At 47.8% G+C, this 22,500-nt stretch overlaps 1 protein-coding gene across 4 annotated transcripts in view; it reads left to right on the top strand.

Moving 5' to 3' along the window:
- Axs (Abnormal X segregation) overlaps window positions 1-22,500 on the top strand; it is an 88,224-nt gene that overhangs the window by 34,032 nt on the left and 31,692 nt on the right. For 2 of the 4 annotated variants that reach the window (XM_071682188.1, XM_071682189.1), the window contains exons 2-7: window positions 10,271-10,415; window positions 11,331-11,447; window positions 11,998-12,093; window positions 14,544-14,724; window positions 16,807-16,923; window positions 19,297-19,401. In XM_071682188.1, coding sequence (XP_071538289.1) covers window positions 10,329-10,415; window positions 11,331-11,447; window positions 11,998-12,093; window positions 14,544-14,724; window positions 16,807-16,923; window positions 19,297-19,401 — 703 coding nt within the window. In that variant the 5' untranslated portion in view covers window positions 10,271-10,328. The remainder of the gene's footprint in view (window positions 1-10,270; window positions 10,416-11,330; window positions 11,448-11,997; window positions 12,094-14,543; window positions 14,725-16,806; window positions 16,924-19,296; window positions 19,402-22,500) is intronic. The other 2 variants (XM_071682190.1, XM_071682191.1) reach the window with 1 other exon arrangement.

Here is a 22,500-nt window from a genome sequence, read left to right as displayed (position 1 = left end):
CCACGTAAAAGAAAAGGAAGCAACCTGGGCATGAGAAGAAAGATCATGAGAGGCAAGTGTTTTGGGAGCAGCTGAGTGAGTGTGTTAGTAGTTTTGATGCACGAGCCCCGGTTAAAGAAATGGGTGATTTGAATGCAAAGGTGATTTAATGTGGCAGTTGAGGGAATAATTGGTATACAGGGGAGGGGTTCAGTGTTGTAAAGGGAAAAGGGGTTTTTAAAAGAGCTTGTGGGTTTTTATGTCCCTAAAAGATGATACGCTGTATTTCACCGAAAAAATTTTGGGGTTGCTTCTTTACACAACGTGTTTTATATTCACAAAAACCCTCAAAGGTAAAGCCCCCTTTGGCTTACAAATTAGTGAAAACCCCCAGGGGACGATATTCATTTTTGGGAAAATCTTCAGGTTTTGCGAAACCCTTTATTCCCTTTTATGCTTTAAATTTGTGCTTTATTTTTTTTGTAACAATAACTGCGAACATACGACACTAGATTTTTTTTTATATATAATTTGGTAACGAAACAAAACCTTTTAAACGGAATAATAGGGTAAAAGTAGGTTTTAAAATTACAAAGGGGGAACCCGGGGCACCCAAGGTGACGGGTTCGGGGGAAATTGGGTCAGCTTTTGAGTGCCAAGTTGGCTTCGTCATCTCGCTCCCTTAAGAAAAAAATTTCTCTCCCCCTCCAATTATACAGAATCCCAAGTGTGGTTTGAAGAAAATTTGACCATCCTTTGTTATATTTTGTTTCCTTTCCGTGATATCAAAGTAAAGATTTTCTACAAGCAAACTCATAAATTTTAACCAGTACTTAAAAGGACTGCGCTCAAAACCCCCCCTGTTTTAAGTTTAGAGTTTATTGGCTCATTATTTTCTAAAATTTCACAATCATTAATAAGCGTTTAAATTTTCCCTCCTTAAAAATTTTACAAAAAAAAAAAGCTTTTGTCGTTATTGACAATTTTTGAGAATTCGTTTTCCGTGTCTTGTGATTTTTTTAGAATTTATTGAGGACCTGTATTTTTAAACCCCCCCCCCCAATATGTTCAAAATTGGTACTTTCAGGTTCAATACGAAATAAGTAATAACATTAGAAAAAATGAGTTTTTACGAGAAATTTTTCAAAAAAATCTTTTTTTTTTTTTAAAACTTAAAAAATTTTAAAATCTTTTTCAAAAAACTTAAAAAAATTTTTTTAATCAACGTAAATTTGTTTTAGCCCAACTTTTTATTGCCGGGAAAAAAAAAAAAAAACCCTGAATTTAATTTGCTGTTAAAATTTTTTTAAAAATTTTTATCATCAGGTCAGCTGTATTTCCGGTATTAATAATTTTGGGGGGCCACACCCAAAATCAATTTAAATTTCTTAATTCGTTAAAACTAACCTTACATGTCTAGTTTTTTTGGTTTTCTTATCGCTACTGTAGTGATTTTATCGTTTGATTATTGATTTTTTGCACCTTTATTATTATTTTAAATTTTTTTATTATTATTATTATTATTATTATTATTTTTATTATTATAAATTTTTTTTCCCTATCATCATTTTTTAATGCTAGGCCATTTTTTTGGGGAAAATTTTTTTGTTAGCTGATTCTACCATTTGAAAGGGAAGAGAGAGAGAAAAGGAGAAAGGAGGAGAGAGAAGAGAGGGGAGGGAGAAAAGAGAGGGAGGGGGGAGAGAGAGAGAGGAAAATCCTTTCTATATTTCACTCAATGCCCGGTCATGATGTGCGCTTATCTCTGACTGAAGCCTCCAATGTACAAGAAAAATACTGGGTCGACCGTTTCCCAAGAGGCAGCATTCGCTTCCTCGTAGGAGCGTGAGTGGTGAGGACTTACGACATCATACACTGGGTAGGAGCGTGAGTGGTGAGGACTTACGACATCATACACTGGGTAGGAGCGTGAGTGGTGAGGACTTACCACATCATACACAGGGTAGGAGCGTGAGTGGTGAGGACTTACCACATCATACACAGGGTAGGAGCGTGAGTGGTGAGGACTTACGACATCATACACTGGGTAGGAGCGTGAGTGGTGAGGACTTACGACATCATACACTGGGTAGGAGCGTGAGTGGTGAGGACTTACCACATCATACACAGGGTAGGAGCGTGAGTGGTGAGGACTTACGACATCATACACTGGGTAGGAGCGTGAGTGGTGAGGACTTACCACATCATACACAGGGTAGGAGCGTGAGTGGTGAGGACTTACGACATCATACACTGGGTAGGAGCGTGAGTGGTGAGGACTTACGACATCATACACTGGGTAGGAGCGTGAGTGGTGAGGACTTACGACATCATACACTGGGTAGGAGCGTGAGTGGTGAGGACTTACGACATCATACACTGGGTAGGAGCGTGAGTGGTGAGGACTTACCACATCATACACAGGGTAGGAGCGTGAGTGGTGAGGACTTACGACATCATACACTGGGTAGGAGCGTGAGTGGTGAGGACTTACGACATCATACACTGGGTAGGAGCGTGAGTGGTGAGGACTTACCACATCATACACAGGGTAGGAGCGTGAGTGGTGAGGACTTACGACATCATACACTGGGTAGGAGCGTGAGTGGTGAGGACTTACGACATCATACACTGGGTAGGAGCGTGAGTGGTGAGGACTTACGACATCATACACTGGGTAGGAGCGTGAGTGGTGAGGACTTACCACATCATACACAGGGTAGGAGCGTGAGTGGTGAGGACTTACGACATCATACACTGGGTAGGAGCGTGAGTGGTGAGGACTTACCACATCATACACAGGGTAGGAGCGTGAGTGGTGAGGACTTACCACATCATACACAGGGTAGGAGCGTGAGTGGTGAGGACTTACCACATCATACACAGGGTAGGAGCGTGAGTGGTGAGGACTTACGACATCATACACTGGGTAGGAGCGTGAGTGGTGAGGACTTACCACATCATACACAGGGTAGGAGCGTGAGTGGTGAGGACTTACCACATCATACACAGGGTAGGAGCGTGAGTGGTGAGGACTTACGACATCATACACTGGGTAGGAGCGTGAGTGGTGAGGACTTACGACATCATACACTGGGTAGGAGCGTGAGTGGTGAGGACTTACGACATCATACACTGGGTAGGAGCGTGAGTGGTGAGGACTTACCACATCATACACAGGGTAGGAGCGTGAGTGGTGAGGACTTACGACATCATACACTGGGTAGGAGCGTGAGTGGTGAGGACTTACCACATCATACACAGGGTAGGAGCGTGAGTGGTGAGGACTTACCACATCATACACAGGGTAGGAGCGTGAGTGGTGAGGACTTACCACATCATACACAGGGTAGGAGCGTGAGTGGTGAGGACTTACCACATCATACACAGGGTAGGAGCGTGAGTGGTGAGGACTTACGACATCATACACTGGGTAGGAGCGTGAGTGGTGAGGACTTACGACATCATACACTGGGTAGGAGCGTGAGTGGTGAGGACTTACCACATCATACACAGGGTAGGAGCGTGAGTGGTGAGGACTTACGACATCATACACTGGGTAGGAGCGTGAGTGGTGAGGACTTACGACATCATACACTGGGTAGGAGCGTGAGTGGTGAGGACTTACGACATCATACACTGGGTAGGAGCGTGAGTGGTGAGGACTTACGACATCATACACTGGGTAGGAGCGTGAGTGGTGAGGACTTACGACATCATACACTGGGTAGGAGCGTGAGTGGTGAGGACTTACGACATCATACACTGGGTAGGAGCGTGAGTGGTGAGGACTTACCACATCATACACAGGGTAGGAGCGTGAGTGGTGAGGACTTACGACATCATACACTGGGTAGGAGCGTGAGTGGTGAGGACTTACCACATCATACACAGGGTAGGAGCGTGAGTGGTGAGGACTTACGACATCATACACTGGGTAGGAGCGTGAGTGGTGAGGACTTACGACATCATACACAGGGTAGGAGCGTGAGTGGTGAGGACTTACCACATCATACACAGGGTAGGAGCGTGAGTGGTGAGGACTTACGACATCATACACTGGGTAGGAGCGTGAGTGGTGAGGACTTACGACATCATACACTGGGTAGGAGCGTGAGTGGTGAGGACTTACCACATCATACACAGGGTAGGAGCGTGAGTGGTGAGGACTTACGACATCATACACTGGGTAGGAGCGTGAGTGGTGAGGACTTACCACATCATACACAGGGTAGGAGCGTGAGTGGTGAGGACTTACCACATCATACACAGGGTAGGAGCGTGAGTGGTGAGGACTTACGACATCATACACTGGGTAGGAGCGTGAGTGGTGAGGACTTACGACATCATACACTGGGTAGGAGCGTGAGTGGTGAGGACTTACGACATCATACACTGGGTAGGAGCGTGAGTGGTGAGGACTTACGACATCATACACTGGGTAGGAGCGTGAGTGGTGAGGACTTACGACATCATACACTGGGTAGGAGCGTGAGTGGTGAGGACTTACCACATCATACACAGGGTAGGAGCGTGAGTGGTGAGGACTTACCACATCATACACAGGGTAGGAGCGTGAGTGGTGAGGACTTACCACATCATACACAGGGTAGGAGCGTGAGTGGTGAGGACTTACGACATCATACACTGGGTAGGAGCGTGAGTGGTGAGGACTTACCACATCATACACAGGGTAGGAGCGTGAGTGGTGAGGACTTACGACATCATACACTGGGTAGGAGCGTGAGTGGTGAGGACTTACGACATCATACACTGGGTAGGAGCGTGAGTGGTGAGGACTTACGACATCATACACTGGGTAGGAGCGTGAGTGGTGAGGACTTACGACATCATACACTGGGTAGGAGCGTGAGTGGTGAGGACTTACCACATCATACACAGGGTAGGAGCGTGAGTGGTGAGGACTTACCACATCATACACAGGGTAGGAGCGTGAGTGGTGAGGACTTACGACATCATACACTGGGTAGGAGCGTGAGTGGTGAGGACTTACCACATCATACACAGGGTAGGAGCGTGAGTGGTGAGGACTTACGACATCATACACTGGGTAGGAGCGTGAGTGGTGAGGACTTACCACATCATACACAGGGTAGGAGCGTGAGTGGTGAGGACTTACGACATCATACACTGGGTAGGAGCGTGAGTGGTGAGGACTTACGACATCATACACTGGGTAGGAGCGTGAGTGGTGAGGACTTACCACATCATACACAGGGTAGGAGCGTGAGTGGTGAGGACTTACGACATCATACACTGGGTAGGAGCGTGAGTGGTGAGGACTTACGACATCATACACTGGGTAGGAGCGTGAGTGGTGAGGACTTACGACATCATACACTGGGTAGGAGCGTGAGTGGTGAGGACTTACGACATCATACACTGGGTAGGAGCGTGAGTGGTGAGGACTTACGACATCATACACTGGGTAGGAGCGTGAGTGGTGAGGACTTACCACATCATACACAGGGTAGGAGCGTGAGTGGTGAGGACTTACCACATCATACACAGGGTAGGAGCGTGAGTGGTGAGGACTTACGACATCATACACTGGGTAGGAGCGTGAGTGGTGAGGACTTACCACATCATACACAGGGTAGGAGCGTGAGTGGTGAGGACTTACCACATCATACACAGGGTAGGAGCGTGAGTGGTGAGGACTTACCACATCATACACAGGGTAGGAGCGTGAGTGGTGAGGACTTACCACATCATACACAGGGTAGGAGCGTGAGTGGTGAGGACTTACCACATCATACACAGGGTAGGAGCGTGAGTGGTGAGGACTTACCACATCATACACAGGGTAGGAGCGTGAGTGGTGAGGACTTACCACATCATACACAGGGTAGGAGCGTGAGTGGTGAGGACTTACCACATCATACACAGGGTAGGAGCGTGAGTGGTGAGGACTTACCACATCATACACAGGGTAGGAGCGTGAGTGGTGAGGACTTACCACATCATACACAGGGTAGGAGCGTGAGTGGTGAGGACTTACGACATCATACACTGGGTAGGAGCGTGAGTGGTGAGGACTTACCACATCATACACAGGGTAGGAGCGTGAGTGGTGAGGACTTACCACATCATACACAGGGTAGGAGCGTGAGTGGTGAGGACTTACGACATCATACACTGGGTAGGAGCGTGAGTGGTGAGGACTTACCACATCATACACAGGGTAGGAGCGTGAGTGGTGAGGACTTACCACATCATACACAGGGTAGGAGCGTGAGTGGTGAGGACTTACGACATCATACACTGGGTAGGAGCGTGAGTGGTGAGGACTTACGACATCATACACTGGGTAGGAGCGTGAGTGGTGAGGACTTACCACATCATACACAGGGTAGGAGCGTGAGTGGTGAGGACTTACCACATCATACACAGGGTAGGAGCGTGAGTGGTGAGGACTTACCACATCATACACAGGGTAGGAGCGTGAGTGGTGAGGACTTACCACATCATACACAGGGTAGGAGCGTGAGTGGTGAGGACTTACCACATCATACACAGGGTAGGAGCGTGAGTGGTGAGGACTTACCACATCATACACAGGGTAGGAGCGTGAGTGGTGAGGACTTACCACATCATACACAGGGTAGGAGCGTGAGTGGTGAGGACTTACCACATCATACACAGGGTAGGAGCGTGAGTGGTGAGGACTTACGACATCATACACTGGGTAGGAGCGTGAGTGGTGAGGACTTACGACATCATACACTGGGTAGGAGCGTGAGTGGTGAGGACTTACGACATCATACACTGGGTAGGAGCGTGAGTGGTGAGGACTTACCACATCATACACAGGGTAGGAGCGTGAGTGGTGAGGACTTACCACATCATACACAGGGTAGGAGCGTGAGTGGTGAGGACTTACCACATCATACACAGGGTAGGAGCGTGAGTGGTGAGGACTTACCACATCATACACAGGGTAGGAGCGTGAGTGGTGAGGACTTACCACATCATACACAGGGTAGGAGCGTGAGTGGTGAGGACTTACCACATCATACACAGGGTAGGAGCGTGAGTGGTGAGGACTTACGACATCATACACTGGGTAGGAGCGTGAGTGGTGAGGACTTACCACATCATACACAGGGTAGGAGCGTGAGTGGTGAGGACTTACCACATCATACACAGGGTAGGAGCGTGAGTGGTGAGGACTTACGACATCATACACTGGGTAGGAGCGTGAGTGGTGAGGACTTACGACATCATACACTGGGTAGGAGCGTGAGTGGTGAGGACTTACCACATCATACACAGGGTAGGAGCGTGAGTGGTGAGGACTTACCACATCATACACAGGGTAGGAGCGTGAGTGGTGAGGACTTACGACATCATACACTGGGTAGGAGCGTGAGTGGTGAGGACTTACGACATCATACACTGGGTAGGAGCGTGAGTGGTGAGGACTTACGACATCATACACTGGGTAGGAGCGTGAGTGGTGAGGACTTACGACATCATACACTGGGTAGGAGCGTGAGTGGTGAGGACTTACGACATCATACACTGGGTAGGAGCGTGAGTGGTGAGGACTTACGACATCATACACTGGGTAGGAGCGTGAGTGGTGAGGACTTACGACATCATACACTGGGTAGGAGCGTGAGTGGTGAGGACTTACGACATCATACACTGGGTAGGAGCGTGAGTGGTGAGGACTTACGACATCATACACTGGGTAGGAGCGTGAGTGGTGAGGACTTACGACATCATACACTGGGTAGGAGCGTGAGTGGTGAGGACTTACGACATCATACACTGGGTAGGAGCGTGAGTGGTGAGGACTTACGACATCATACACTGGGTAGGAGCGTGAGTGGTGAGGACTTACCACATCATACACAGGGTAGGAGCGTGAGTGGTGAGGACTTACCACATCATACACAGGGTAGGAGCGTGAGTGGTGAGGACTTACGACATCATACACTGGGTAGGAGCGTGAGTGGTGAGGACTTACGACATCATACACTGGGTAGGAGCGTGAGTGGTGAGGACTTACGACATCATACACTGGGTAGGAGCGTGAGTGGTGAGGACTTACCACATCATACACAGGGTAGGAGCGTGAGTGGTGAGGACTTACGACATCATACACTGGGTAGGAGCGTGAGTGGTGAGGACTTACGACATCATACACTGGGTAGGAGCGTGAGTGGTGAGGACTTACGACATCATACACTGGGTAGGAGCGTGAGTGGTGAGGACTTACCACATCATACACAGGGTAGGAGCGTGAGTGGTGAGGACTTACCACATCATACACAGGGTAGGAGCGTGAGTGGTGAGGACTTACGACATCATACACTGGGTAGGAGCGTGAGTGGTGAGGACTTACGACATCATACACTGGGTAGGAGCGTGAGTGGTGAGGACTTACGACATCATACACTGGGTAGGAGCGTGAGTGGTGAGGACTTACGACATCATACACTGGGTAGGAGCGTGAGTGGTGAGGACTTACGACATCATACACTGGGTAGGAGCGTGAGTGGTGAGGACTTACCACATCATACACAGGGTAGGAGCGTGAGTGGTGAGGACTTACGACATCATACACTGGGTAGGAGCGTGAGTGGTGAGGACTTACGACATCATACACTGGGTAGGAGCGTGAGTGGTGAGGACTTACGACATCGTACACTGGGCAGGAGCGTGAGTGGTGAGGACTTACCACATCATACACAGGGTAGGAGCGTGAGTGGTGAGGACTTACGACATCATACACTGGGCAGGAGCGTGAGTGGTGAGGACTTACGACATCATACACTGGGTAGGAGCGTGAGTGGTGAGGACTTACGACATCATACACTGGGTAGGAGCGTGAGTGGTGAGGACTTACCACATCATACACAGGGTAGGAGCGTGAGTGCCTCACCACAGCACTTACGTAAGCCCTCTGTGAAGTAGGACACATTCCTACTGCCTGAAGGCAGTCGATCCACAGTCAACCCAGCTGTTTATCCACACTCAAGGGTTTGTCGATGAAATGTGTACCTGGGTCAGGCTAGTATAAATAGGAAGGGTTTAAAGAGATAGTGGAGTAAGGAAGGATTATGGAAAAACAAAGATAATAATCTGATAGAATTTCGAGCACTCTGAGGATCATAACTTCAGAAAAAAAAAATATATCAGGTGTGGAAGGAGATGGTGAAGAGGATCCCCAAAGTTGAGCGGCGTGAGGGAGGAAACAAACATCACAGAGGCGGCCCTCCGGACCTGAACAAGGGCAGCAGTGTCGGGGTCTTGAGGGCGATGTCCGACCGAGTTTTTCTCGTGGGGTGAGTTGTGTACGACAACTGTACGATGGTTTACGACAACTGTACGATTGTTTACGACAACTGTACGATGGTTTATGACAACTGTACGATAGACAGTTTACGACAACTGAACGATGGTTTATGACAATAAGTGTTTATTCTTCTGTGAAATATATTATTTTGCCGATTGACTGAGGCTTATGTTGTGCAAAATTCAAAGAAATGCACCATGTGTTTACTCCTGTGTGTGTGTGTGTGTGTGTGTGTGTGTGTGTGTGTGTAAATCCATTCAAAACTCCTCTGAGGGTCACATCATCGTCTGGCACCCCACACCATCATCCCATGTTTGGCAACACATGTTGTTGACACATTTCGCGATACTCTCTCTCTCTCTCTCTCTCTCTCTCTCTCTCTCTCTCTCTCTTAGGTCGAGGGTACCTGATCTCCTGAACCCTCACTTACACTGACCTCCGAGTCACACTCAGTACCTGTTTTGCCTCATGAAAACTGGGCAGGTGTTGTGTGTGTGTGTGTGTGTGTGTGTGGCGTCCTAGTGCCATACTACCACATTCTGCCCCCCCCCCCCCCCCCCCCCCCCGCCCTCCCTTGCCAGGGTCACACGGTCAGGTGGACTACCATCATTAGGGTCACACGGTCAGGTATGCATGTTGGTGCGGCCATAGAAAACGACGGTGAGGTCTTTAACCACGACGGGACGGCCCTTGAGCACGATAGTACGGCCCTTGAGCACGATAGTACGGCCCTTGAGCGTGAAGTAGAACCTTTGAAGCAAAAAAGGATGTCGTACTCAAGGGTCGTACCGTCGTGCTCAAGGGTCGTACCATCGTGCTTCAGTCATACAAGGTCAATGTGCCGTGATAGATAAGGTTAGGTTAGGTTACTTTAAGAGTCATGTGCAGAAGGTATGACTGCAGTATGCTTGCTAAGGTCAAGCAGGGTCATCACATCTCTTAAGTGACCTTTTCTGCCTACAGCCCTGGGCGCCCCTTGGCACTGTCCGTGACCTCTCCTGGCCTGGGTTGACCTACCATCATGCAGCCCTCGGATAGTGACGAGGACATGGAAGCACCCGATGGCCCAGGGGCCTCCCACATCCCGCCCACCATCTACGTCATCAAGGTAAGTCAGTCGCCCCTGACAACACCATGTTGTACCTGACACCTGCACCCTACCCTCTGCTCCGAGGGCTTCCTCGGAAATTCCTACGTGACGGGCCTCCCGCTGACGCCCACACCACCACCTCCCTCCGCCTCTACCGCCTCTGGACCAACGTTCCTTGTGGACAAGACGCTCGACCTCCTAACTCCATCGTGTGTAGACCGCCACGAAGACACCGAACCCCTCGACATCCCAGAGAAGGCCCTGAGGGCGACGCTGCTGGAGTTTTGCATGTAAGAAGCCGGTCGGATGTATCAGCAGACTGAAGGTGTAGCGATGGACAGCCAGCCAGCGCCCATCTCGGAGTCCTGTTCGCTAATTTCTGAAACATGGGGGCCGTCGAATCAGAACTCCTACCGCCGCTACGTCGACGACGTATCAAGGACCTGCAGGAGCTGCAGGACCTCAGACTGCGCTTCATCGCTGCCTCTGGACTTAACTTCGCCTATGAGGAAGCCAGCGATGGTTGCCTCCCCCTCTTGGATATACTCGTCACCGCACACAACGTACGATTCCAGACTACGACTGTTCACCAAGACCACGAACAAATGACTGGAGGAAGTGAGTGCCCTAGGCGGTACCTGCGCTTCACCATCAGCGCCCTCGTCAGGAGAGCCCTCTACCACTGCTCTACTGGGAAAGACGACCACCAGAAGCTTGAACGCGTTACCTTCTCGCTCCCAAGGAGTCTATCACTTCCCTGCTCCTGCGCGGAGAGCAGCCATGAAGCTGCACCCCATAAGAGGGTGTTTTGGTTTAAATATGTCATTAATTGCTCTGTAGTAACTATACGTGTGTTTTATGTACCCGTGATGGCCACTGTACCTGTATCTTCACCTGTGATTGTTCTCAAAAACTGTATTTTTGTTATTACAGTTCCACCCAGGGACAGCCCGGGAGGCGGTGGAGTGGCTCATAGAACGGATCGAGTCCAAGAACAAATATGGCGGGGCTGAACTCCTGGTGAGATGTGAACCCCAGAAACAGGGGCAGGTGAGTGTTGTCTCAGGGGGTTCCTGGGGGAGTAGTGTTGTTGTCTCAGGGACTTGCCGGGGTTTAGTGTTCTCAGGGGGTTTCTGGGGGTTTGTTTCCTCAGGGGAGCTGCTGGGAGTTAGTGCTGTGTACTTTTATCATTATGTATTTTGTACATAAGCTGTTTATCATTTTTGTTAAGCTTGGAGAGCTAAGCTGGACGTTTTCAACATTAAGCTGGGGAACTTGACCTAGAACTCTTTAGTCAGCTTAATCACCTCTGTCAAGTTTGGTGAATTAAGTTAGGCATGTGAAGTCACATGAGGAAACTTGAACCAGCTTTTCAGTTATTATCAAGCTGAGGTAACTTAAGCTGATTCACAACCTACACCTACGTTGAGTTGAGCAAGAGAAGTAAGCTTGAAAAAAAAAAAAAAGGTTGCCACCTTAAGCTTGGGGGAACAAGACTTGCCTCGCCACCAGCATCAAGCTTAGAGCTGGGAGTGAAGGGAGAGACAAGCTGAGGATACCGATTCAGCTTGAAGGCTAAATATGATTCTGTTGGTTGCAGGGGGTGACTGTACACGTCTCCGCCACCAAGATTAAGCTGTTGGAGGTTGCTGAGTCGGTGGAGCTACAGAAGAAAGCTGGCTCCGGCCTTATCCAGGTGGGTATTAAGCTCCAGCGGCAGCATATGCTGCCATGATGATGTCCTCAGCATAGGCTCGCATGCTGCTCCTCCACCATAGGCTCACATTATATGCTGACCCCCCCCCAACATGCTCTCTCTCTCTCTCTCTCTCTCTCTCTCTCTCTCTCTCTCTCTCTCTCTCTCTCTGCATGCACAGCCTACTGCTTCATCCACATCATCCACAGTCACACGTTCATGCATACGCACGCATCATCCACATGGTCCATCCCCATTCGCCTGGTCACCCACCCAGTAAACCACACACACACACAGTCGGCAACCCACCCACCTATCTCTTCCAGACACATCCTCACGGCATGGAGGCTTCCCAGCATCCGTTGACCTCGTATCATGACCTGTCGGTCATGCTAGGTCACCCGAGACAGGCCACCTGTCACGCTATCAGTTGACCTAACCCTTGACTCCCTTCTCTAAGCGTTCTTCAGAGAAGAGATTCCCTGCTATGATCAGAGATAATACGAATTAATAACATCTTGTAGCGGAAGCTGGCGTCTTAGAGACACAAAGGTATTAGCGTTGTTCGTGTTCCATCCACACTACGGGAAAACAGCCAAAACGGTGGTAGGTTGCAGGTGTTGACACTCGGCCATAGTCAAAAAAAAAAAAAAAAAAAAAAAAAACTGCCCGGAAGTTAGTGATTGATTAACTTAACCTCTGGAGGTGGAGAAGTTAATGGAAACCATCGTTCGAGGTAGAATTGTAAGCCATGTGGAGGGCCACTACTTACAATTGTGAGCCATGTGGAGGGCCACTACTTACAATTGTGAGCCATGTGGAGGACCACTACTTTCAATTGTGAGCCATGTGGAGGACCACTACTTACAATTGTGAGCCATGTGGAGGACCACTACTTTCAATTGTGAGCCATGTGGAGGGCCACTACTTTCAGTTGTAAGCCATGTGGAGGACCACTACTTACAATTGTGAGCCATGTGGAGGACCAGTACTTAATAAACGATTCCCACAATGGTTGTCGACGAGATCGCTCATGTCTAACAAACCTGCTTGATTTCTTTTATGATATGACCAATATGACGAGAGTAAAGCAGTTGATTTCATCGACCTAGATTTTCAAAAAGCGTTTGAGAAGGTTCCACATCGAAGGTTGCCATAAAAGTTAAGGCACACGGCAGTGATGAAGCTTCGAAGGATAGGATAGGATAGGGGTTAAGTGGCCATAAACATAGGTGTGATTAATGGTCAAACCTCAGAATGTTTAGACGTAACAAGTGGAGTGCCCCAAGGATCAGTGTTGGGACCGGTTCTCTTTCTCATATATGTTAATGATATTGATCATGAGCTGCATTGCAAGATATCAATATTCGCTCATGATATAAAACTGGGAAATACATATACAAATGAACTTTGAACGTCTACAGCTTCAAACTGATATAGATAAATTGGTGGACTGGGCTCATACGTGGTAAATGAATTCTAACATCGATATGTGCAAAGCTTTACATATTAGAAGTAAAAACAAAAAAGCAAGCTACAGCATGAATTTTGTTGAAATGCAAAACGTAAATGAGGAAAAAGACGTAATAATCTCTTGTGACCTAAACCCAAGTAAGCAGTTCACACAAGCAGTGAAAAGAGAGAGAAAAAATAAAGCTTGGATTTATCAACAGAGCCATCGAATTGAAGTCTAGAGAAATTATCCTTACTCTTTACGGTTCGCTGATCATCCCCGTCTTGAGTATTGTGTTCAATTTTGGTCAACCAACCTTAAAAAAAAACATGATTCCCGGACAGAAACAAATCCTACGAGATCAGATTAAACGACTTGAATCTATTCAACTTAGAAAAGAGAAGGTTAAGAGGTGATCCAACACTACTGTTCAAAATTATTAAAGACTTTAATGATCTTGATCAGTCAAGTTATTAATTCCAGTTCATGATTCGTCTGATTTCTGATTACCGCAGTAATGGATACAAACTCGTGTGTCAACGTTTTACCTTTAATGAGGCGAAGTACTTTATCTTCAACACGATTGTCAACATATGGACCGACTTGCCAAGTAGAGTGGACCAAAGCAGACACTAAAGATACGTTTAGAAATAAGCGATAAATATTTGGCTTCAGGTTCACGACTTACATCATTTCCGCCTACATAGTTACAATGACAAATTAGCAGGTTATTCTCTTTCAATTACCTGAATACGTTCTAATATTTACCACACTGATGTGTGAGTTTCTCCTGTCATCTTCCACTATCATAAACATTCTCCAAAGCACCCAGTGGTGTGTTGCTTTTTGAATTCCTTTGCATTCTCCTGTATATGAGGAGAGGGTATAACATATCGCATGATCAACCTTGGCAAAGCATGTCACGTAGTCTAAGACGACCCTATTGGAATAGTCTGTCATCAACTAACCTGTCTTGACCTGACCTCCTTCCCTGCAGGAGTTCAGCGTGCGTGACCTCGACCAGTTCCTGTACTCGGGTCACACGCTGGACACAGTGCTGACCCCAGCCGAGAGGGAGTTTTGTGTGCGTCACGAACTGGACGCCATCAGGGCTAAGCAGGAGGAGGGCCATGTTCCCGGTTACCCTGAGATCAAGCTCTTCCCGGGCCAGTCCATTGGTAAGTTCTCCTGGGTTAGACGCCATCAGTGAGGCTCGTGTGCCTTTCGTTGCGACTGGACTGAGAATCGGGAGTATAATGACTCACATAGCCGAAGCCTGCGCCCGTCACGTGCATCATGTGTGCGCCGTGTCACGTGCATCATGTGTGTGCCGTGTCACGTGCATCATGTGTGTGCCGTGTCACGTGCATCATGTGTGCGCCGTGTCACGTGCATCATGTGTGCGCCGTGTCACGTGCATCATGTGTGCGCCGTGTCACGTGCATCATGTGTGCGCCGTGTCACGTGCATCATGTGTGCGCCGTGTCACGAGCGCTGAGAGTGACCTGAGGGAGAGGGTCGTCCAGCTCGGTGTTGTTGTTAACAGGAATCATCAGGCTGGAGGCTGAGCCTTGCATGTGGCTCTTGGTCTCTCGCTCGTGTGTAAGAGCGGAAACTCTTTCTTCATCAAGAACACACATGTTGTACACTCTCCCAGGAAGGTATCCCCCCCCTCTCTCAAGTTTCTAATAATCTACAACTGCCAATCGAGGTTAAGACATGACTTACCTGCCATCCTGATGCCGTGTACATGGCAGAGAAGTCATGTTCTAATCTCGGTCTGTCCGTTGTAGATGGTAAGAAACCTCCAGTCAGTTGGTAGATACATTGATGGGAGAGAGTATGTCTCATCCTAAGGAAGGGACATTTTTCGTACCACCAGAACTATCGTCCTGTTGTTTCGATTCTTACTATTTCCTAATTCTTTGAATCGCTCCTGAACACCCATAGTCTCAAATATCTTGACTCTCACAATCTTCTCTTGGATCACCAGTATGGTTTCCTTAAGATAAGATCCGCTGCTGATATTCTTGCCTATCTTACTAATGTCTGGTCATCATTTGTGAGAACTTGTGGAAACTCCTGTGTGGTTGTCCTTGATAAATTACAAGCTTTTGACGAGGTGCAACATTAGGATCTTATCTCCAAGCTTCCCTCTTTTGGCTTTCCTCGCTGTCTTTGTTCCCTTTTATCCACCTTCCTCTCAGACCGATTTATCTCTGTAACTGTTGACGGATCACCTGTCGCGTACCCTGTTGATAGACAGTGGTGTCTCTCAGTGTTGTGTTTTACAATCTTCCTTTATTTACTTATTCTTTTTAACGATTTACTTCCTTCAACAGATAAGTAAGTACAGTCATATGCTGACCACTCAACACTGCATTCCTCCACTTTCGTCCAATCTTCTTCACCCTCTCACTCGATCCTTATTACCTAGACCACATATCACTCGGCAAGCTACAGCGTCACAGAAGTGTGGTATCTTGTGGCCGTTGGCAACTGAAGGATGGGCCATCTTAGCGTCTGTTTCCTTCCCTACATCTCTTACTAACACAACTTCCACTTCCTTATGACTTTCCCAGCAGATATTTCTACGTGAAAATAGATAGTACCTTAATGTAATTAGTGTGATCTTTTATTATTGTATATTTATGATTATATAATCTAGACTTGTTACGTAATCACCTGTATAGGTAATGAAACTATTTAAAGCGAACTCGTTAACCCTTCACTCCAGCAGTTGACCTGAAGTAACCTGTGCTTCTCCATCCTTCCCCCACGACCTGTAATTGACCGAGGACTTGTTACAAGCAAAACCCACACAACTGGTCTGGTGACCTGTTGAAAACAGCCGTTACTGTCCTACAAGACTTGAACAACGTCCCACACGACTGTTGCCAGACTCAGCCTGGCCCTCTGGCTGGTGCTTGTGACACACCTTCCTTGTGGCTGACGACTGGTTGTGGATGTAGACCTTGTTGATGCTCTCAATACAAGCACGTTGACCTGTGGATCACGATCCTGCATCTGAACCTGTCACTCTCCAGACCTGTTCACTCGTACCTGATGACCTGACCTGTACTCCCACCCACCACTGACCTCCACATCCATCAACATCACCTGTGCCCCATGCACAACCCTCCTCCCTGCTGAGGTGTCATGCACAACCCTTGTTGCTACCGACGTGTCATGCACAACCCTTGTGCCTGCTGAGGTGTAAGTCCCGTATGTAGAGCGTTAATCCTGACCTTTGCCGGCAGTGAGTGTGTACCTGGCGGAGGAGTTGGTGACGGCAATGTACCCACTGCATGACCGGCAGGCGCTGGAAAGCCTCTCGTCCTCCTGGTACAAGGCGTTCTTCCAGGCTGCGCCCTACGGTGAGTTGGGAGAGAGAGAGAGAGAGAGAGAGAGAGAGAGAGAGAGAGAGAGAGAGAGAGAGAGAGAGAGAAAGGACTCGAGTACAAGAGGGCTGAAGGTGTAATACATCTTGTTGTAAGATGGCCAGGTGCAGTGTGTGTGTGTTGGTGTAGGAACACACTGTAATATCTTGCTGGCATCATACCCTGGACGAGTCAAAGTTTGTATATGTTTTCTTGATATGTTTCACCTGACCATGTCTTGTCCTGTAATGTTTTGTAGCGTAATATCTTGATATGATTTGTTCTGAAATTTATCAAAATATCTTGTTTTTGAATATCGCTACTTGGAGTATTATTATTTCGAATATTGTTACTTGTGAAACTAATTGCTTTAGAAGGTCTTCACTTGGAGGATCTTGGAGTGATTACGAATATTTTCCTTTGCAGTATCTTATGGAATTTTTTCTTCTTGGATAATCTTATTTAGGAATGTTTTCATCACATTATTATACTTTGAATATGTTTCAGTAGCTCTTTCCTAAGACTCTACAAGTTCTGAAAAGCCTTACAAATTGCTTTCTTTATGACCCAAGTTAATATATAGTTTTCAGAAATGATTTAATATGGTCTGTATTTCCACGATGTCAATATACAGTGTGAGCCAAAAGTCACTGTGCCCCTATACAACTCGCTAGACACCCGCCTCATTTTTAGTATTATTGTTATAGCAAATGACCTACGTGACCTTATACTATAGTGAGGATAGTATTATGACCTTACACTGTGGCGGGGATGGTAGTGTGACCTTATGTTGTGAAGGGGGATGGTAGTGTGACCTTTGTGAAAGTTATACAACTATGAATGTGAACCACAGTAAGGTAACGAGATGCATCAGGGGTGATGACCCAGCTCTGAGTGTTAAGTTTGAGTGTGGAGGACCTGGCGGGTACGGAGTGGGTCAGTTACCCAGCTTTTGGGTACACCAGGGAACATGTGGGGGGGAGGAGGAGGAGGAGGAGGAGGGGTTGGCGCCTGTGAGGGTAAACACAGATGTGCCTGACGGTGCAGACGTCCGCCCTGACGGTGTTGCTGGGGGTCGGGTGTCTGGAGCCCTGAGTGCAGGAAGGAAGGAAGGGTCCCGACCTGCTGGTAGTGACATGCCCGAGGACGGTACGTGGTGTGAGGAGGGTTGACTGCGTAAGTAACGACGGTGAGAGAGATAGAGATAGATAGATAGAGAGAGAGAGAGAGACAGAGAGAGAGAGAGAGAGGGGGGGGGGGGGCGGGGTAGTAACCACAGACTTGAGTCAGAGGGCTGGCCAGGGTGTGCTGCAACGGTATGGACATAAGGAGAGGATGAGTGAGGAAAGACCGACGAGAGAGGATGTATGCACGTGTGGAGGGAGGGAGGGAGGGAGGAAGGGAGACGAAGATGGAGTGACAGAGTGAGGGAGGTTGCGGGATGTCGGTGTCTGAACATTCACAAGGATGATTGAGAACGCTGAGGCAAGACGCTGTGGCCTGTCCGCTGGTTCTCGTGCATCATACCACATGACAGGTAGTGACTCTGGAGGTAAGCAGATGAGACCTGTGTTCGTTGTGTTGGCTGATATTTGCCTGCTAAAGCAAGAGAGGCATTCTGGTATAAAATAAAATCCACGTTACTCATGTGTTCATTTGTCTGTCAGCATGATGAAACTCTACTCATTTCTATATAATATTCTACCGATGCTGAGTAGAAGTTCCTCTTTCAGTAAGTGACACAAAGATTCCTCATATATTGCCTGAGTTGTCTGAATGATCGTGTTGAGGCCGGGTTATTGTACCTCGATCCCTCAATAGATAAGGTCCGGTTAGCTCCTGTGTTGTTGTCTCAACATTTCAGTCCACTTAAATATATGTTGTTATTCGGGTCACATGACTCGGATGAGGGCTCGTTAGTGGAGCTGGTTCATAAAATATGTTCTCATGAGGAAAAGACCTCACCAATATATAATGTAAATTGTACACTAGTTGATCCTCGCCAGGGTTAAGGGCAATATGAACAAGATGAGGCTGGTTCTTGGTGTAGTCTGTACCTCCCACATGAGACGTTTCAGGCAATATCTGGAGGTGCCAGACCGTGAGGCCCCCAACCTGACCTGAGTTACTGTACAAGATCACACTTCAGGCAGGATACTGCCATCTCCACATCACCTAGTGGGACGCTGGGAGGCAAACTCACCAGGGAATGGCCAATGCCAAGCTAAGCAAACAACCTAACATTTTGTTATCAACCTTGGGAACTTCAGTAGGTTTATAACAGTAAACTTATGTAAACCCAGCTGATGTAAACCATGGAGGGGATGTCAGTAAGTGTAGTGAGGTAACATGTCCTTGTGTTCTTTCCAGATTACTTCTTACCCGATATCAAACTCCCCACAATCCCCTTGCCATTCCCCACCAAAGGTGATGACCAGAAGGACGACCAACTTGGGGACGCAGCTCTTTACTCAGGTGATGACACGACCTCTAACCCCTGGTGACCTGGAGCTTGCTCGAGGTGACCCACCTTAACCCCAGACTGGTCTAAAGTGATCCTCGTTAACATGAGATGACCCGAGCTTGCTCGAGGCGACCCGCTTTAACCTGATGTAGTCTGAGGTGACCCGCTTTAACAACGGGGAACCCTTTTAACCCGAACTAGCCCATGGTGACCCAGCTTGACCTGAGCCAACCAGAGCTGATCCGTTCTGTGGGTCAAGTTCGGTGCCGGTGTAAACATTTGATTACGTGTCACTAAACGCGATGTAAACAGCTTCTCTTAACCATGACTGATATCGCTTGGTTTCCCTCGTGATTAATCATATGTTTAACGTCTCTCACACAAACCTCAGGTTTGGTAATAGAAGAGAAAATGTGGTCTTTTGTGACCAGTCATTCACACTTGACCTCTGTAAAACAAGTGATTCTAATCTGATGTTTTCTTTTTATATATCCAAATACAGAGGTTGAGGTAACCAGAGGAGCTGCCAGTGCTTGAGGCAAGACTTGCAGTCATGTTGTGGTCGAGTTTGTGTCTAAACCATAACTTTGAAAAGGAGGACGTGTTGCATCGCTTCACAGCAAAGGGAAATGGGAGATCTGTTGAACGTCACAGTTTGACTCCTACTCTCACTTCAGTAAAGTCACACAAAAGTAAAACCTTCTTGCAGTCGAGTAAAGTCTCGTGAGAAGAGGTACTCTTCAGATATCGAGTAGAGTCGCAAGTTAGGGTCTTTCTTCCTCTTACTTGAGTTGACTTACAAAATAGAGTAACTTAAGCTGTCTGGGTCGAGTCACAAAGAGGTAGTGATACAGTCATTCCCTCGACCACTTGAGTGTAGTTCCAGGAAGAGTCCCTCCCTCACCCGCTCGTGTAGGGAAATCAGGCATCCAGCGACGTAGGTGGGGCCATGCAGGAAAATCTTCCCTCCAGTTGCTGAAAGCCACAGGAGACGAGTCCATTTTCCCCACCAGTCTGCACCAAGTTCCTGAAGATGGACTCTTCCTCCGAGAGGATCAGTCAAGCTGGGCCAGGTCCACAGGTCACGTCCCGGGCCAGGTCCACAGGTCACGTCCAGGTCCTCAGCCACCAAGCCATGCTACACAGCGACTTGCTCGCCAGACGATGCCTGGGTCTGGCTTCTGGTGGTGATTTAGCTTCGACGACCAATTTCTCGCACCTTCGATAGGCTCCTCCCTTGTCCCCACCATACACCTCAGACTGAGACTCGCCTCTCTCTCTCTCTCTCTCTCTCTCTCTCTCTCTCTCTCTCTCTCTGCCGCGCGTCAGAGTGGAGTAACAAAGAGAGGATGGACTTGGCTGGCTTGGCCTACGTATTAAATAGGAGGATTTTCCTCTTCTTGATGGTCGTCATTAACCATTGTGATGGAGTGGTCTGGCTCAGGGTTATTGTGTCAATCATTCTCCCACACAATATCAGGAGACCAGGTCGATTGCTTCCTCCTCCTCAGCGTTCTGTAGAGTTCATGTTCTACAGCTCAGGAGCCTTCTGGGCGGCATGGAGACCCGTGCACACTCTATGGTAGGCGGAAGCTGGGGTGGTTTATCTGTAGTGGGCGGGTCCAGGAGTGGTTTATCTGTAGTGGGCGGGTCCAGGGGTGGTTTATCTGTAGTGGGCGGGTCCAGGGGTGGTGTATCTGTAGTGGGCGGGTCCAAGGGTGGTTTATCTGTAGTGGGCGGGTCCAGGTGTGGTTTATCTGTAGAGGGCGGGTCCAGGGGTGGTTTATCTGTAGAGGGCGGGTCCAGGGGTGGGTGCCGCTGTAGATGGCCGGGAATTTACTGGTCTCGTACAACTGAGGACGTAGCTCAACCCGCCGCCTACTGCTCGACAATTAGCCAATCAGCTTCGCTAATAATATTTTTTTCTCGTGCAATTTTCCTGTTTTGCAAGTATTTGTATTCGGCCTGTGAGGCCCGAGAGACGATGACTCCACCTGATACATGCATACATACATGCATACATACATACATACATGCATACATGCATACATACATGCATACATGCATAAATACATACATGCATGCATACATACATACATACATGCATACATACATGCATGCATACATACATACATACATGCATACATACATGCATACATACATACATACATACATGCATACATGCATACATACATGCATACATAAATACATACATACATACATACATACATACATACATACATTCTAACTCCTCACGTTTAAAACCACACATTTTAGTACGTCTAAACATATGTTAGTATTTTGTTTGGTTAACATCGAGTAACTTGGGTTAATACGGTTCAGGAAACAAGGAAAGTTCAACACAACTTCGCCCAAGGTGACTTTTCACTCGCAGCGTCACCACGGACAGGCGGGGTCCGGTAACACCAGCTCATATGTACAGACGCATGTCTGTCGGAAGGCCACTCGCTGGTCTGGCATAGGCGGCTAATCCTCTGTGAGGTGGCTAATCCTTTGTATGTTGCCTCATAAATCCTTCTCTACGATGCCTAATCTTCGGTAAGCTGCCGAATCCTTTTTGTGAAGCCAAATAAATCCTCTAAGGTTCTTAATCCTCTGTCTGGTGCCAAATAAATCCCCTACTTTGCTTCATAAATCCTCTCCGTGGTGCATAACAAATCCCTTGTTGTACCAACTAGATCTGCTTTTTCGGAGTCTAATGAATTATGTAGTGTAATCTGTAAATCCTTTTCGGTGCCTAAAAAACAAAAAGATCCACTGTAGGCCAATTAAATCCCCTGTGCAGTCCGGTAAATCCTCTGTGCAGCCAAGTAAATCCTCTGTGCAGTCAGGTAAATCCTCTGTGCAGCCAGGTAAATCCTCTGTGCAGCCAGGTAAATCCTCTGTGCAGCCAAGTAAATCCTCTGTGCAGTCAGGTAAATCCTCTGTGCAGCCAAGTAAATCCTCTGTGCAGTCAGGTAAATCCTCTGTGCAGCCAGGTAAATCCTCTGTGCAGCCAGGTAAATCCTCTGTGCAGCCAGGTAAATCCTCTGTGCAGCCAGGTAAATCCTCTGTGCAGCCAGGTAAATCCTTTAAGTGCCACGGTAGAG

This window comes from Panulirus ornatus, chromosome 34 (assembly GCF_036320965.1).
Source record: "Panulirus ornatus isolate Po-2019 chromosome 34, ASM3632096v1, whole genome shotgun sequence".
Lineage (NCBI taxonomy): Eukaryota > Metazoa > Arthropoda > Malacostraca > Decapoda > Palinuridae > Panulirus > Panulirus ornatus.
Note: the sequence above shows the minus strand (reverse complement) of the source record. Positions and strands in the feature narration are given on the sequence as shown.